Below are 18,763 nucleotides of genomic sequence, written 5' to 3' on the forward strand. Positions count from 1 at the left end.
TGTAGGGGAAGATACAGTAGGGTCTCTGTCAGGGGTGGGATCCTGACAGAGGCTTGGCAACGAGAACGAACGTAACGGGACCGTGCCTGCTCCGGGTAGCGGCGGTGCCCAAGAAAGGATTAGAAGAGAGATAGATTGTGCTGAGTGAGAAACGGGATCACGCAAAAGGAGAAATACCAGTAGGAGTCGTGCTGTAAGACCGAAGCAACATCCTACTGAGGCGCACTACCGGTGGCCGGAACGCCGAGGGAGTAGAATAACATTCAGCTTCAAGCAATACTCCAAACAGCGGCAGGGCAGTCAGTCTCAGGCGGGCTGTCTAACTCAAATCACCTATGAAGTCTTGGGAGGCAATTGCGGGAGAGGGGCGTCTCTAGGGTCCCGGAAGAACTCCAGGCCTACCCGTCAAACGGGTGCCGTTCCTACCCGAACCTCAGGGAGGGACGGAGGATTAGCAGAACATCACCTAATCGAGTTGTGAGGGAACATCAGAAACAGACACAACAGTTGTGGGGTACTTTCCGTAAGCACAGCAGGGAAGGACTACAACACATAGCGCTAGGGGGAAGGCACAGATTTCCTCCTGTGAAGAGAACTCTGGAAGTGCCATTGGACCGGCCGGACTTGCGCAGCCTGGTGAACCGTATTCTGGACTGAGGACTCAGAGATCTTCAGTAAAGGGGTAAAGAGACTGCAACCTGGTGTCCTCATTATTTACCGCGACCTGCACCCCACAACTGCACCGTTACAACACCACTTATTGCACCGGACGTCCCCCACTGACAGACAGGGCCACGGACCGGGTCTAGCCACCGTGACAACCCAAGGACTGAGACCTAGAGGCCCGGCTCCGGGTACCCCCCTAGGCCCTGCGGCGGTGTGGGGGCGCTCCAAAATCTTGGCGTCACGAACAGGATCTACTTAAGCCTGAAGAATCAGGTCATGTGTGCCTTGGAACTGTGATTTGTTGTGCTTGGACTGTAACTTTATTGAGAGACTGTGTGCTGCCATTACTACAAGGATTGCCGCCAAAACCGCCGCCATTGCAGCGCTGAGGAGAAGCGCAGGAGAAGAGAAGGGGCGTGGAGTAGGCGTAGACAAGCTGGAGAGCGCGAAAGATAATGGCCGCCCAGTCTAAGTATTTCTGTGTCCTGCGGACGTGTCCGTCAACAGCTGAGGTCCGCCTCCTGATCCTGTTTGGAGGGTGGAGACCATGGAGACGGGGCCGCCCACGAAAGAGACCGCGGGAAGAAGACATTGGAGAGGAGATAAAGATGGCGACACCAGAAGCACCGCATGGGGATGGTCGAACTCCGAGAGAGGCTGGACAGCCCGGTGTGGCTCAGGATACGCCGCCGCTGCGGGAGCTGACCCTTATGGAGCCAACGATGGGCCGACCCCCCAGGCCGCCGTCGGAAGAGTGTGTGGCCGCAGCCGAGGCCCGGCGGATCGCTGCTCACCTGGAGGCCGATGCTCGAGTGACTGCTCGGCTGGGCCAGCCCACGGAGGTCTGTTTGTCTCCAATGTCTCTTGATCCTCTCAACCCGGTCGCGGCTGGAAGTGCGCCGCTGACACCAGGCTTGAAGCTCATGCCTGAAGCCGAACACCTGCGGCACATGATGGCTGCATGGCGAGCCCGGCCACAACCGGTACCCCAGGTAGACTTACTCACTGTTGCGGAGCCCCCCTTGTCCCACTGGGGTGTAGTGGTCTCCTTTAACCCCCGATATGGACGCGGGGTTATCCAGGAGATCGGGGAGCCGCTACAAGTCCACGTGGACCGAGAAGAGGTGGAGCCTTGCAGTGGAAGATTTGATCGTGACCTGGAGCCGGGTGATGCCGTCACTTATACCAGGTGGAGGAGGGCAACCAGCGAAGCGGGCTGGATGGCGCGGGGCGTCCAGCGGTGCGTTGCGCTTCAGGCCGCCGCTGCAACTTCCGAAGAGAAACCTCCCACCGATAAGACAACAGAACCTGATCCTGGGGAGCAGCGAGGGACCCGGACCTACCATGCACCGTGGGGGCGTGCCGGATCCTCGGTAAAAAGAACATCCCGGCGGGGAATCCTGTCGTTGTTGGGGCGGGACCCGATCCTTGAACCAGCCGGACGACCCGTTGGTCTTGTGAGGCCCGGGAGGAAACCACCTTCCTCCCCGAAGAAAGAGTAAGCATGACTGCTTTGAAAATGTATATAGTTCTTCGTTTAACTGTTTGTTCCTGTTTTGCTGCTGAACCCGTCTAGGGTTAACTTTTAAAGGGATCCCTTTGTTGACCCGGGATCCCAATTGTTTGGTTTGTTTTTCCACTTTTTGTTTCCTGTTATCAAGAACTGCCGCAATCATGAACAGTGCATGATGCGAACTTTTTGTATATAGTTAGCACCTTATTAAAGGCGCTTCCTACTGGTTTTACTTAAGGAAGGACTCTTTGTGAAGATACCACACTGGAACCTTTGCTGAGTAAGGACTGGTAGCTTGAGAAGAAATGCTACCTCATAGAGACTTGGTCCCTTCTTAAAGGGGATGTTCAATTGTTGCACTTAAACGGTGATATTGCTTTAAGATGGGTAGCAATAATGTTTGATGAAAGAAAGTAATGATAATGTGTACATGAGAAAGTTATATGTATCCAACCAGTTAATTGTGAAGAAATGATGATGATGTTTCTCGGAAGAAAAGGAATGATTGATAATGTTGATAGAAAGTGGGGATAGAAGGTAAACCCTGAGTCCTCCATAGTAAGTTGGTTATTGTAAAGAAAGAGTTAATAATGTGTTACAGAGGACAGAAAGTGAACCCGTAGGGGTTAGGTAGAGAGTCCTCCTAAGAGCCATACGTAGATGGCTCAGTGCTTCTAAAACTGAAAGTAATGTTATGATCTGTACTGTGTATAGAAGTTGAAAAGGCAGTAGGCCCTGGTTGAACGGGGCGGTCCTGTAACCGAAAGGAGAGGCAGTAGGTCTGGTGCCGATAGGACAGGCGGTCCTGCAGATTTAAAGAAGGGGAATGAAAAAGTTAACTTACCTTATAATGTGATTATAGGAAGGTCTTTGGTGGATACAGAGTGTATGTCCTTAAAGACAATGTTAAAGTATTGTTCAGCAATTTTTGCACTTAGTAGAATACCCGGTTGGGTAACAGGAGTTATTTATAGCCTGTAATTTATAATGTTTAATGTTTAACCATGTTTTGTAACGTTCAAGTGTCCTTACCTCCCATAAAGGGAAGCCTGTTCAAGTATACTTATTATTTTTGCACTCAAACAAAACTGTATGTCTTTTTGCTAAACTTGTATTGTTGTTTTCTTCCCAGTCCCGGAGTACTGTGTTTAACCAGGGGGGAGTGCAGCGCCCCAGAGTCCTGGTCGTTGCAGTACTGTGGCTCCGCCACTATGGGGAGCTATGGTGCGTCCGATGGCACTGAAGGAGTTCATCTGATCAGGTATCACAGACACCAATACATTTCACAGCCGGGCCTCCGGGGGGAGCTAAGGGTGCTATTCATTAGGCCACTCCCCACCATAGTGGGTAAACTGGGGGTCAGGCAGGAAGTTAGATCAGAAAGCTGACTGGGTTGGAACCAGGCAACACCTTGTGGCAGAGGGTGTTGTAGGGGAAGATACAGTAGGGTCTCTGTCAGGGGTGGGATCCTGACAGAGGCTTGGCAACGAGAACGAACGTAACGGGACCGTGCCTGCTCCGGGTAGCGGCGGTGCCCAAGAAAGGATTAGAAGAGAGATAGATTGTGCTGAGTGAGAAACGGGATCACGCAAAAGGAGAAATACCAGTAGGAGTCGTGCTGTAAGACCGAAGCAACATCCTACTGAGGCGCACTACCGGTGGCCGGAACGCTGAGGGAGTAGAATAACATTCAGCTTCAAGCAATACTCCAAACAGCGGCAGGGCAGTCAGTCTCAGGCGGGCTGTCTAACTCAAATCACCTATGAAGTCTTGGGAGGCAATTGCGGGAGAGGGGCGTCTCTAGGGTCCCGGAAGAACTCCAGGCCTACCCGTCAAACGGGTGCCGTTCCTACCCGAACCTCAGGGAGGGACGGAGGATTAGCAGAACATCACCTAATCGAGTTGTGAGGGAACATCAGAAACAGACACAACAGTTGTGGGGTACTTTCCGTAAGCACAGCAGGGAAGGACTACAACACATAGCGCTAGGGGGAAGGCACAGATTTCCTCCTGTGAAGAGAACTCTGGAAGTGCCATTGGACCGGCCGGACTTGCGCAGCCTGGTGAACCGTATTCTGGACTGAGGACTCAGAGATCTTCAGTAAAGAGGTAAAGAGACTGCAACCTGGTGTCCTCATTATTTACCGCGACCTGCACCCCACAACTGCACCGTTACAACACCACTTATTGCACCGGACGTCCCCCACTGACAGACAGGGCCACGGACCGGGTCTAGCCACCGTGACAACCCAAGGACTGAGACCTAGAGGCCCGGCTCCGGGTACCCCCCTAGGCCCTGCGGCGGTGTGGGGGCGCTCCATATGTACCTGCTGTTGTATTCCCTTTTATATTGTGAATACCTTCATATCTCTCCCTATCGAATCGATCCATCCCATCCATTTTTCTATATATTCATCATATCCATACGTCCATCCATCTATATATCCATCCATGTCAGTGAGGGGGGAGTAGAGGATAATCTTTATTGGCAGGACTGCTAGTCTAGGGCTTTATACATTACTTCTCTTCCCTGCAGTGCCCTATACAGAAGATGGTGCTGCTGCTGTGTGTGAAGCTGGGAGATGAGTGAGTGGGAGAGGTTTAGTCAAAGTTACAGGTCTGTGCTCACTGCTGGCTTGCAGCCCGGCACAGGAGTTGATGGGAAATATAGTCAGAAGGGAGGAAGAGGAAGTGATTGTTGTGACAACAGACCTGATGCGAGAGGACAGGAGGCAAAGCAGAAAGGTATAAAACAACATAAACCTTAGCAGAATAGGTATATTTGGGATCTTTAGGAGCATTAATCTTAAGCATTTATGGCAAAATCAGAAACTGAGTCAGGGTAATGGATAAACTGTTCAACGGTTACCTGGTTTAGGTGGTTTGCCTCCTGCACCAACTCCAGCTCCGGGAAAACCTGATTTGATAAATAAAATGAATTCCAGATTTACAATTCTTCTGTGTAGCCTCAATATTAATTTCAGTATCCTAAAACATTACATCCACATTGTATTACTATTTAAATATATATACAATTTAAATTAAAAGTGTAATAACTTTATACATACATTACATTTCTGAGACTGATCAAGTACTGGTCCTGAGTTACAATCTGTATTAGGATATCTTCAACTCAACGTATTTTTGGTCTAAATGCTGTTTATGTGGCGAAGGAATAGCACACGGACCCAATATTAGCCTGTGTGCGATTTCACAAGGGATGCTTTCCACTTGGTCCTCAGGTCTATGGTAACAATATTTCAGCAGCATGCTGTGTCTGGTCTGATTTACAGACCGTGCTAGTGCATGTACAGTATACAGCAGGTAGTTCTTTCAACCAGCCAAGGAGATGCACAATCACATCTGCAATTTATGGATGTGAGTGGTCCGAGAAATTCAGGGATCCATAGCAACATTCCCAGAGGACTCATTCAAACATCCATTTTTCACATGTTCTTCCATGTTTTTCACTGATAGAACATATACTCTTTAGCCCTTGTATAAATGTCAGGGTTTTTGTTGTGTGAATATGTTGTTTGCAAAAAAAGGAGACATTTCTGCATTTGAGCCAATTTGTAGATCAAGCTCAAGTGAATATGTCAATATAAAAAAAAAACTAAAAACCCCCAATAGCACTCAGATGTCTTATGTCAATCTTTCTTTTAATGGGTAGGAGAAGCTTGGAAAACATTTTTTTGCATGCCAGAAAAACGGATGCAAAATCGATTGTACAAATGGACACCCAGGCTAAAAATGCATAAAATAAATCAGATCTAGAACATGTTTTTTTCTTCTATGAAAAAAAGTGGATGTCTGAATGAAGCTTTAGGTCGGGGTCCCACTAGAGAGGAATACGGACGAGGGAGAGGCGCAAAAACAACGCATTGCACACGAACCAATGTTTCTCTATGGGGCAGCTCCCATCAGCCGTATATTTCTTGGCCGTATTTTACGGACTGAGAAAATCTCAGCATGCTGCGTTTGTCAGCATATTGCGCAAAAAAATCCACCAATGAAAGTCTATGGGGGTGAGAAAAATACGGATTACACACGGACCATGCGTGTGACTTGCGAGAAATACGCAGCGGTGTTCTATAGAAAAGCCTGTAATTCAGTGCGGTGTACAGTAAAATCACACTGACAGGTTAGAATAGAATAGAGAAAACAAATCTCTACACATAGAATAGGTATATCTTTAATGTACTCTCAATCCAACTGATGACCCTCGTCTTCTGAAAAAAAAGGAAAATAAAAAAACACCAATATCCCATACCTGTCCGCCGTACAGTCATGTCCCACGATGTAAATCCATCTGAACGGGTTAAATAATTTTACCACCAGGAGCCTGCTAATGCAGCCACCCCTGGCTGTAAAAACTGGGGAATGAATGGAATGCAGCTTCATTGACTTGCGGTGCTGCGCCCCCTGGTGGCATAACCTCATATGAACTCTAGCGTGAGAAAATATTCAGAAAAATTCCCATGCTAGAGTTCATATGAGTTTATATATATAGACTGTATATATGTTTTCACGAATATTTGAGCCCAAGGATCCATTCTATGTCCATTTTGCAAGCTGGCGAGAAAATCTCGCCGTATGGATGCCATACGGATGACACATGGATAATTTTTGGAGAAAAAAAATCGCATCCTCGCATTGAATACACATCACTGTTCAGGAAATTTTCTGCGTATCTCGGCCGTAAAAAACGGACCATATTTCGATACGTTAGGTGTGACCCCGGCCTTATAGTGCAGAGCTGCAGTCACAGTTCTGCTTCTAAAATGTAGTTTTATGATTAATATTTATTTAGCATTTAGCAGGGTGTTGACAAACGCATGTGCACAATAATAATATATTATTCTGTGAGTATCCAAACCAGAGAAACTTTAATATGTAATAAGTTGAACAGCTGTCACGGCGTGCGCCACTTGTAAGTTATACCCACTAAACGGCAACGGAGTATAGATTGGGTTGCTGACACAGGTGCTTCTCACAAAATTAGAATATCATCAACATCTCAGCAGTGCCACAGGCTGATCGCCTCCATGCCACGCCGGATTGATGCAGTAATTGATGCCAAAGGAGCCCCGGCCAAGTATTGAGTGCATTTACTGAGCATACATTTCAGTAGGCCAACATTTTGGATTTTAAAATAATTTTTCAAGCTGGTGTTATAAAGTATTCTAATTTACTGAGATTATGACTTTTGGGTTTTCATTGGCTGTAAGCCATAATCATCAACATTAACAGAGATAAACATTTGAAATAGATCATGCTGTTTGTAATGACTCTATGTAATATATGAGATTCACTTTTTGTTTTGAAGAACTGAAATAAACTTTTTGATGATATTCTAAGTTTGTGAGAAGCACCTGTATGTAAAATGCAGAAGCTTTTCTATCGATATACTTAATTGAAGAATCAGAAAAGGTGGCACACAAATATGAATATGCACATATTCTGCATAGATGATGGGTGGGTGCTCGCTGCCTCCTTGGTCCATACTGTAAGAGTGCAGTCACATATATACATCCTTTTAGCATTGTTTCCCTCCCGTGCGGCCCTGAAATGCCAGAAAAAATGGCTGCCAGAACTGATTTTAACGTTTTCTATGTGATGGTTTCTGGCATTTTGTGCATCAGTTGTTGCATTTGACTGGCCTGTGAGCTGGATGAAAGAAATGATGACTTCAGCGCTCTTGACCCAACACAGTGATAGGCTCACTTGTGGGCTCCATGCAGTCTATGAAGTTGAAGGGGGCTCACTTACACTGCGTCCATCTTCTAGTACTTGCCATTCCTAGAGCCATTGTGACTTAGGTATCTAATTATTGTTACTCACATCAATCAGGTGTCATTGCTGTCAGTCTTGCAATGAAACGTAAATTGAAATGTGAACGCGGCCTAAGCAAACATTCTTCATCGCAGCTGAAGAGGTCTCAGCTACATTGCTACAAGCCGCACATACGTTACAAGCAAGGTTTAGACATTGACGTGTTGACTACTTTTATCTCACTTTTTAATTACTGTATTGTTCTGCTATATATGCAGTCCTCAGAGTCTCAATAACTGGAGAATTTGCAAACATTCCATAAATTACAATTTAATAAACTTAACATAACATCTATTTATCTGCCCTGATTTCTTATGCCTGACTCGTGAGTTTTCCTTGGAGAGTGGACATAGTTTTCCAACTGAGAAGAAACGGAGCCACATGCTTAATGTCTGCAGCATCCAGTAAACAGCCGATAGCGACATTACAGCTGCAACTTTGGTGAATCAAACTTATTTTGGCTTCTCATAAAAGATTTAAAATAATTTTCTCCTTTAGAGTGACTGCCAACTTTGGGTGTTTCCATGGTTTTCAGTGATATAGCTCTAGGGAACAAGAGATCTGCAAACAGCCAGCAATATTTCATTGCCTTTAATAAAGATGCGAACTAACCTGGGGTCAAACGTGACATCACGGTCTAGTCTTGGTTTTCCAAGAAATTTTTGAACATTATTTTTTTTAATTTTTGTTTCAGTTGGATGTGAAATGATATTCGTACATTCCCCACATCAAAACTGTCAGCGCTTTTTGGAAGTTCATTGATATTCACTGTGACTAACGTATCAAAGTTTAACTGTTGGAAACTTTTATTTTCATTGTGTAACACTATATAAAGTATATGTACTGCTAATTAGGTCTGGAAGGCATGTTCTTGCGCAAGGGTGATTGCCAAGGCGGCTGTGAAAACTCTACATTTCCTTTTCTGCTTGTTAACTGATAAATCCTTGTTCACACTAGACATTTTTTCATTACTATAAATTCATTATAAGAAGAACATCTCCATTTATCATGTCCATTCTTTTTATAGAACCTGATATTATCCTTTTTTTTGCATTTATCCAAGGACAAATCAAATTTTATTCAGGTTCATTCAAACTAGTTGAAGTGATGAAGAAATACTATAGATGTTGAGCGTTATCCCACCAGTGCCTTAAATTAAAACGGTTGTACAATGCGCTGATTTACACACCTCCTACCCCAGTGCCTAGACCACCAACACCAGCACCAGGTACAAAACCAGCACCCGCACCAAGACCGCCAACACCAGCACCAGTTCCCAGACCACCAACTCCAGCACCAGCTCCAAGACTACCAACTCCAACACCAGCACCATAACCTTAAAGAAAAAAATTAAGTGATAAAATGACAAAATTAAGTGAAAAAAATGTTCGTATAAAACACAAAATTTATGATATCAATTGGTGAAATTATCTTACCTGGTTTTGGCGGTTTTCCTCCTGCACCTGCCCCTGGATACAAGCCTGACAAAAAAAGCAAAACAAAGTATTGAAGCCAAGGAATGAGAGGAACCAAATATCACAGAATACATTTATTTATTTACCATTGAAATAAATCAGGTTTCGGTATACATGGACATAAGGACTGTTGTTGTGAACTCTGTTTTTGGGCTCCCTCTTGTGGTCACAACTGGTACTGTGTGAGTGCTGTATAGTGCCAATGGTGACAGGTTTAGCGATCTTTTTAACGCGCTTAGAGCATGCTGAGATAACATGAGTTGAATCACCACAGTAAAAGCACAACCCATTTTGACGTCTATGATTTTGCCACTCAATTCTGGTCAGAACTCGGTCACATTGCATAGACTCCGGTCTCTGTTCAGAAAACACCGCCAGATGGTGCGCAGATTTGCGCTCCCGCAAACGCTGATCAATCTGAATGGCCAAAGCCATTGAGTCATTCAGACTTGCAGGAGTGGGGAACCCCACCATAACATTCTTAATGGCTTCAGAAAGACCTTCTCTGAAATTTTCAGCCAGGGCACACTCATTCCATTGAGTAAGCACCAACCATTTCCGAAATTTTTGACAATACACCTCAGCTTCATCCTGGCCCTGAGAAAGAGCCAGCAAGGCCTTTTCTGCCTGGTTCTCAAGATTAGGTTCCTCATAAAGCAGTCCAAGCGCCAGAAAAAACGCATCCACATTCAGCAATGCAGGATCTCCTGGCACCAGAGAGAAGGCCCAATCTTGAGGGTCGCCACGTAACAAGGAGATAACAATTTTAACTTGCTGAGCGGAATCACCAGAGGAACGAGGTCTCAAAGATAGAAATAATTTACAATTATTCTTAAAATTCAGAAACCTAGATCTATCTCCAGAAAACAACTCAGGAATAGGTATTTTTGGATCTGACATAGGGCTATGAACAACAAAATCCTGAATGCTTTGCACCCTTGCAGCAAGATGATCCACACTAGAAGTCAGACTCTGAATATCCATGTCTGCAGCTGAACACAAAACCACCCAGAGATTAAGGGGATGAGAGAAGCTGGACAGACTGCAGCAAAGATAGAGAGAAAAAAAAAAAATTGTACTCAGGGCTTTTCTTATCCCACTTCTGCGATGCATTAAACACTTTATGGCCTGCTGTACTGTTATGATCCTAGTGGCTGAGGATCACAAAACGGACTAGCTAAGTGTATGAACATAGACACGAGCTCTAGGGAGGTGGTAACTGGACTGACCGCAAACCTGATCCTAACCAACACACTAAAGGAAGCCGGTGAACGTGCCTAAATTCCTGGACGTCTCGACGCAGCCTGAGAAACTATCTACTCCTGGAGGGAAAGTAAGACCTCACTTGCCTCAAGAGAAATCACCCCAAAGATATAGGAAGCCCCCAACAAATAATAACGGTGAGGTAAGGGGAAAACACAAACGTAGAAATGAAAACAGATTAAGCAAATGAGGCCCGCTAATACTAGATAGCAGAAGACAGATAGGGAACTGTGCGGTCAGTAAAAAACCCTATGCAAAATATCCACGCTGAGAATACAAGAACCCCCACACCAACTAACGGTGTGAGGGGAGAAACTCAGCCCCCTAGAGCTACCAGCAAGCAAGGAAATCACATATTAGCAAGCTGGACAAAAATAAACCAAGAAACATGTCACCACTGATGGTCAAAAAATGAACCAAGCAAAACTTAGCTTCTCTTGAAGAGACTGATAACGAAGGACTGCAGGAGAGCTCCAAAATAGCACTGAAGACATTGACAGCAGGCAACAACTGAGAGTCCAGGTGAACTAAATAGGAAACCAGCTAAGAGATAACAAGACAGCTGATCCTGCCTCAGACCTGCAGAATGACACAAAGAACCACCAGAGGGAGCCCAAAGACAGCACTCACACAGTACCAGTTGTGACCACAAGAGGGAGCCCAAAAACAGAGTTCACAACAGACTGTTAACTCTCACCTCCAACTCCTACTCCCCCAGGAACTAATCCACCTCCAGGAACTAATCCACCTCCAATTCCAGCTCCAGGCACCAGTCCACCCCCAGGTGCTACTCCACCACCAGGTAATACTCCTGCTCCAGTTCCATAGCCTAAATACACATTGTAGGTAATGAATCGATATAGAAACCTATAATTTCCAATCTTTACTTCCATCTAAACCAGTGTTTCCCAATCTCCAGTCTCCACGGCTCCCAACAGATCAGGTTTTTAGGATTTCCCCAGTATTGGACAGGTGATGGAATTATCATCAAGACATCAGAATTTGTGCAATACTAAGGAAATCCTGAAAACATGATGTGTTGGGGGCTGTGAGGATTGGGGTTTGGGAAACAATGATCTAGACATCCAGCAGATGCTAATATGCTCACCTGGTTTGGGAGGTTTACCCCCTGCTCCTGGATAAAGCCCTGAAGAAGTGATGGAAACAGAGAGAATAACATTTCATAATCTATGTATCAATTTTCCGTATATTTCAATTTCATATTATTAATGATAAAACTAAATGGTACCAAAAATATGTACATTGCCTTTATTTTAGTTATGATGTGTTGTTATGTTTGATGTGTTATTGAGATTATACCCGAGGCTCAATAGCCCTATAAATTATATAAGCTTCAGGCTTGGAGCTACACAATATATAGGTAATAATATTATGGACATTCAAGGGGCTCTGCATAAGTGCAGAAGATTAGAGCTAGAGGTCTGTACGTCTAGTAGTCAAAGTGTCATAAAAATGTTGTGAATTTCGGCATTTAAATGGACTGAAAGACTTTACAAAATACTCTTATGTATTAATGTGGACACCTCCTCCCCACCTCCACCTCACCCTGTAATTCTGATGTGTCTGATAGGCTTCTATATATACATGATACACAAGAGCTCATCAATCACCACCCTTATAGGTCAGGAGATATGGTGAGAGCTTTCCTAGTAGCCAAATAAAACATTTGTGGTGGTGTTTTGACTACTACTAAGGACCAGTAGTTATTATATGCTGGATTTGGCATGTCAAGCTGATAAAGAACCTTAAAGTACACATTATAGATGGTAACGTTGAGCTTTGATTCATGAAGAATAAACAAAAAGGATGGTAGCCTCTTAGTTACATAGGTAGAAAAAAGACCTAGGTCCATCAAGTTCAACCTTTCTCCACCAACTGTTCATCCATTTTGTGGCGATCAGATCCTGACAACCTAATTTAATGGTTATGATCTTTTTTTTCTATGAAGAGTAGGGACCTTACATACCTGCCCCTGGGACTCCTCCTGCACCAACACCAACTGCAAATTAATAAGGAATATATGACCCATTAAAGGAAGCTGCTAACATTTCAACACTACCCAGATTCCCAATTACCAAAGTTAATGAACCTATAAATTAAGTGTTTCATGTACCTGAATACAAGTAATAATTAAATTAATCTAGAAAAAGGACAATGGTAAAAGTTCTATATTAGAAGGCTGAATTACTCACTTCCTCCCGGTACACCGCCAACTCCAACTCCAACTGGACATAAAATGAAAGAAAAGAAAAAGACGTATGATAGCTGATCATTATTTTTAGAAGTATTGTTTGTGATTTGTACATTGTGTGATATTACCTCCTGCTGGGTAGCCACCAGGTCCAACACCAGCTAGAGAAAATAAAATGAAGAAATAATGATTTTTAATCCCCAGATAACAACCTGTTAAATATTATTTCTAGAATGCCATAAAAAAATGCCTCATCTACCAAGCATACACATAGACGTACACCATAGGAGAAAGTACGAAACATATGTAAAAGAAAAGGGACATGTTAAACCTCCACATGTCCTCCATGGTTCAGTTTTGCTGTAGTGACATTGTATGGATACAGATCTTCCTGTACATAATGTGTAGATCCTCACAGCCACAATCCATGTAGAATTTAAGTTGCCAGTAAGCAGAATATTGCCTTACAGATGGACTTAAGAGTTTGGAAACTTTGCAAGGAGGTGGCGGGGAACCTCAGTTGCCTCCTCTCTCCTACACATTGAGCCCATGCGCCACCTCAATGGTTCCCTAAAGTTTTATGTGTTATTTTTCATGTATAATGTTTTATGTGTAATGTGTAATGAACTGTGAATGTTATGTGACTACATGTGTATAAAGTTAGTTCAGGGACAGAAGGAGTTAAAAAGGGGGCCGGTCCACCAGGCTTACAGGAGAAGGATTTCTTGTTCTTGCAGCAGAGCCCGGGCAAGTTTGCCTGAGGCAGGACGTGCTTCACTGCCAGGAGCAGAGGGTACCCTGGTCGATGGGGACACTAACTAACACGGACTGTCGAGCAGTGTGAATAGGTCCTGGTGTTGAGGACCGACCCCAAAAGGACTTTTATGGTTCCTGGCTTGGATGGGAACTGTGGAGACCGTGCTGTCTCACAAAGCTGCAGGGACAGAGCAGGAAACATTGCATTGTTATAGTAAAGTTTTCCAGTTGGAACAGAACTGTGGACTGTGGTGTTTTCCTGTGAGCTCATCCCCAGCGGCAGGAGTACAAGTTTGATGGAGGTAACTGACCGTACCACAGGACTAGGACCTCTATTGTCTATCTGTGTGCAGGGGGCCGGGGTGCTCACTGACTGTGTCTTAGTAAACTCGGCCATGAATACCACCCCGTGTCACCTTGTTACAACTTTGTTATAAATGTATTTAATATATGGCACAATAGAAGTAATGTTCTCCACATCGTCGAGTGCTGTATTACACACAGACAGTCCTTGCCATGCATCGCTTCTTGTCCATGCAATGTCAATCTCTGAGGGATCTGATGACCTATGACATGACCCACATATCGTTATCTGAATGTGACTCCTGGAAATTAGTATATAATGCACATGATCCTTATCCACTATCAGGTTCATGTGCACTAGAAAGCAGATGTTGTGAAACACAGGTTCTAGTTTGCATGTACGAGAAGTGGATTCGGGGTATGCACGCTAGATTGTTAATAATGGGAGCGCACATTCAACCATGAATTTATAGGTCACATAAGAGGTTACCTAACCCACCGGGTTTGACATCACATAGAAGAGAAGTGACACATGGTGAGCAGACATGACTGTCTATCGCATATTTATTATATATATTTATAGCAAAGCAAACAACCCCTTTAAAGTGAACCTGTCAGGTCCCCGTGCCCTCCAACCGAGTACCATTCAATTATGTACAGTATCAGTAAATTCACTGCCCCTAGGTAACATTTTAAAGTAAAAATTAGGTTTATAAAAGCATTTATATCATCTCTGTTTTCTATTCTAATTAGGGCTTCCACTAGTCGAAAGCTCGCTCATTTTGGTAGGGTCACTGCTAGTGATGAGCGAATATTCTCGTTACTCGAGATTTCCCGAGCATGCTCGGGTGTCCTCAGAGTATTTTTTAGTGCTCGGAGATTTAGTTTTCTTCAACTCAGCTGAATGATTTACATCTCTTAACCAGCTTGATTACATGTGGGGATTCCCTAGCAACCAGGCAACCCCCATATGTACTTATGCTGGCTAACAGATGTAAATCATTCAGCTGCGGGATGAAAACTAAATCTCCGAGCACTAACAAATACTCAGAGGACACCTGAGTGTGCTTGGGAAATCTCGAGTAACGAGTATATTCGCTCATCACTAGTCAAGTATATTCGCTCATCACTAGTCACTGCGTCTCTGAAGCCAAGTGTGTATGTGTATATATATATATATATATATATATATATATATATATATATATATATATATATATATTGAAATAATTACAAGTTTATACTAATGGCTCTGAAAATCTGCTATGTTTAACTGTCCAAACATATCGGTTGTGATTTCATGAAAACTCCTGCCCACTGTGCGTCTAAAGATGCTCTTGAACTGTGCATATTTTTTCTCAATATGCTTTCATGTGGAGCTTGAGAAACATGAATGTTACAAAATGCAGTTGTGTTTTTGAATGCAGAATCAGAACTTTTCTGTTCTAAAAAATACATTAAAATGCTGCTTCAAATCTGCACCAAGAAATGCATGAAATATAGGAAGGCAAATAAAAAATACAGCAAAAGCACAATATGCTCATAAACGTCTCTTTCAAACCATGAAGGAGAAAAATTTTAAAAGAATTTCAGTACCCACCTCCAGCACCAAGACTTCCAACACCATAACCACCATAACCAGCTAAAATTTTAAAAAGGTATAGATAATAAAGTTGGCTAAAATAATGAAACATTTTATTGTGTGCAACAATCTCCTATCCAGAAATGAATACTGACCTCCAGTCTTTGGCGGCTTAGCACCTAAACCACCTGCTAAAGTGGGAAACAGATTTTAGGACAATAGCAAAACAATTGTATGTATGTATGTATGTATGTATGTATGTATGTATGTATGTAAATATATATATATATATATATATATATATATATATATATATATATATATATATATATATATATATATATATATATATATATATATATATATTTGTACTATGTTACCATGATAAAAAACAAATTGAGAGTCCTCATTGATTGATATTTTTATATTTACTATCTAATAAACTGGCAATTTTTATGTTTCCATTTTTGTAGCATTTTAATAAAACAGTTAAGAATAAACAGTGGCACAATCTAGTGCAGCGTCAAGGTTTTCTACAGCATAATCACTTGCTTCATTTTTCTATTGGCTTTAGAAAACAATAGATGTAGACAGTCATCGGTTAAGATGGGGAGAACGGAGTCTCTTTGTGCCTTCATTGCTTTAATGTAAGAAGGCCTGTAACTTATTTTTTAATTTTAATTGTAAGACGTTAACTTAATCCAATGACAACTTCTTTATAAATAAACATTAAATGTAGCAAGTACATAGATAAAAAATCAACAAAGTTTCCTAAAAGGGAATTATCAAATATATCAATTTAATATTCTAAATACTAACCTCCTGCGGGAAGTCCACCAGCACCAACCCCACCAACTGTGCAAAAAGAAAGAGATATGGTTACTAAAAGCTTCCAAAATGGCAAGAGTTCTTTGAAAAGTAGAAAGATATGGATAACAAATAGGGGAAATACTTTGCGCTTAATCATATGTTCAATACAATGCTGTCATATTACTGCATCAAAAGTGAAGAGTGAAGATAGATAAAGATAGAATACACAAACCTCCATACGGTAGCCCACCAGGTCCAACTCCAACTACATATCAGATAAAGGAACACTTTAGTGTATTAAGAAGGAATAGGGGGTGTTATGTCCCCTTTCAATGAACAGTTGCGAAATAGTTTACATCAACACAAAATTTAGCCTTAAACAGTTTCACCATAAAATGCATTGAGGTATTGTATATATCAGGATATTGCACAAACGTCTGATCTGTTAGCAGTGTATGTCTAATCTGAGAGAGAGACCAACTGTTGGAATTCCTACTGATACCCGGAATGAAGAGCGTATGAGACTCAATAAGTAGAAGTGCCATTTTTCTAGAAAGCTGTTTTACCCAACCTAGTACTTAGTGTCAGATCTGGTCTCTTCATTATAGGCATTGGTGGAGTTCTATTGGTTGTACTCCACTTATCAGATAGTGATGAAATATAAAATAAATAAGTCATCAATGCAAATTGTGGAAAAACCTCTTAATATTTGGTTGAACCTGTTGGACCTTTTTACTGAGAGGTATGAGTGTTCTTTGTGATCAGCATTGTTCCAAGGCCGTCTGAAGCTTATTATCAAAAATTACTAAGAGGTTTTTTTTCTTAGCGAAATGATTATTTTTAATTAGAGATAAGCCAATTTTTTGAAATCCGAACTCACCAGCTTCGACAAAATTTTCCCAATAATTCAATTTGTGATAAATTTATAGATAAGATAATCTCAATATTATTTGACAACCTTGACATTACTAAGACTTGTGCAATAAAGAGCTCAAAAGGGATTCAACACAGTCCCAAGAGACCTTAGAGTGTTTACAAGTATTTTCTGGGAAATTGGAGAGTTTGCAATAATGAGATTATTTTATAATTTGTAAGTTTATCGCAAATTGAATTTTTGGGAAAATTTTGTTCCCATGCTTTTTTGGGGTATCTAGCAGCTGAGAAACATGAGAGGCTGGAACTCAAGCATGTCAATAGAGCACCCACGATACTTGGTGAATACCTGAGCACCCAATGCAAACTCCAGTACCGGGCACTTGCGCTTAATACTAATGACAGCGTATAATGACAGCGTATTCAATATGACAACCTAATGTTATCAAATTCTGTGAAGTTCAAAATCCTCACTATACCCCTGGATAAAATTCTTGATGGGTGTAGTTTCCAAAATGGGGTCACTTGTGGGGGGGTTTCCACTGTTTAGGCACATCAGGGGCTCTCCAAATGCAACACGGCGTTAGCTCTCGCTTGCAGCTATTTTTGCATTCAAAAAGTCAAAAGGTGCTCCTTCCCTTCTCTGCTGTGAGTCCAAATGGTAAATTTCGCCTACATTTGCGGCATTGGCTTACTCAGGAGAAATTACACAACAGATTTTGTGGTTAATTTTCTCCTGTTACCATTGTGAAAGGAAAAAAAAATTGGGGCTAAAGTAAACTTTTTGTGAAAAAAAGTAAAACATCCATGTTTTCCTTCCACATTCCATTAATGCCTGTGATGCACCTGAAGGGTTAACAAATGTATTGAATGTGGCTCTTAGGACATTGAGTGGTGCAGTTTTAAGAATGGTGTCACTTTTGTTTTTTTTTCTGTCATATAGGCACCCCAAAGTCACATGTGATGTGGTCCCTAAAAAAAATGGATTTGTTGGAAAAATGAGAAAATGCAATCAACTTTGAACCCTTCTAACTTACTAATAAAAAGTAAAGTTTCAAAATTGTGAAATTTTCACATTTTTTGTCAAATTTTTGATATTCTCAAAAATATACGCACGTCATATCAAACAAAATTTACCACTAACTTGAAGCACAATTTGTCATGAAAAAACAGTCTCAGAATCACTGGGATCCACGGAAGCGTTTCAGAGTTAAAGCCACATAAAATTACACTGGTCAGATTTAAAAAATTTGGCTTGGTCATTAAGGTAAAAATTTGCTTTGTCACTAAGCAATTAAACAGTCCTCTTTGATTGCAGTGTGTGAAAAAAATACTATTATTAAAGTGCTTTTAAAGTAGTGTAGAACAGATCAATGAAATCAAAGCCACAATGACTCTCCAGGTACTATCACTTGAATATTTGGATTATTTTTCACAGACTGAAGGTACCTTCACATTAAGCGACGCTGCAGCGA

The 18,763-nt window shown here is 42.3% G+C and overlaps 1 protein-coding gene across 5 annotated transcripts in view; it reads right to left on the reverse strand.

The window, feature by feature from the left end:
• The window catches only part of LOC143815399 (uncharacterized), a 41,809-nt gene that overhangs the window by 21,683 nt on the left and 1,363 nt on the right, over positions 1-18,763 (reverse strand). For 2 of the 5 annotated variants that reach the window (XM_077294545.1, XM_077294543.1), the window contains exons 2-13: positions 16,648-16,680; positions 16,425-16,460; positions 15,761-15,796; positions 15,624-15,665; positions 13,093-13,125; positions 12,966-12,998; positions 12,740-12,772; positions 11,861-11,899; positions 11,450-11,581; positions 9,451-9,495; positions 9,204-9,350; positions 5,049-5,096 (exon numbers count right to left, since the gene is read on the reverse strand). In XM_077294545.1, coding sequence (XP_077150660.1) covers positions 5,049-5,096; positions 9,204-9,350; positions 9,451-9,495; positions 11,450-11,581; positions 11,861-11,899; positions 12,740-12,772; positions 12,966-12,998; positions 13,093-13,125; positions 15,624-15,665; positions 15,761-15,796; positions 16,425-16,460; positions 16,648-16,680 — 657 coding nt within the window. The remainder of the gene's footprint in view (positions 1-5,048; positions 5,097-9,203; positions 9,351-9,450; positions 9,496-11,449; positions 11,582-11,860; positions 11,900-12,739; positions 12,773-12,965; positions 12,999-13,092; positions 13,126-15,623; positions 15,666-15,760; positions 15,797-16,424; positions 16,461-16,647; positions 16,681-18,763) is intronic. The other 3 variants (XM_077294544.1, XM_077294547.1, XM_077294546.1) reach the window with 3 other exon arrangements.

This window comes from Ranitomeya variabilis, chromosome 3, assembly GCF_051348905.1.
Source record: "Ranitomeya variabilis isolate aRanVar5 chromosome 3, aRanVar5.hap1, whole genome shotgun sequence".
In the NCBI taxonomy this organism is placed as follows: domain Eukaryota; kingdom Metazoa; phylum Chordata; class Amphibia; order Anura; family Dendrobatidae; genus Ranitomeya; species Ranitomeya variabilis.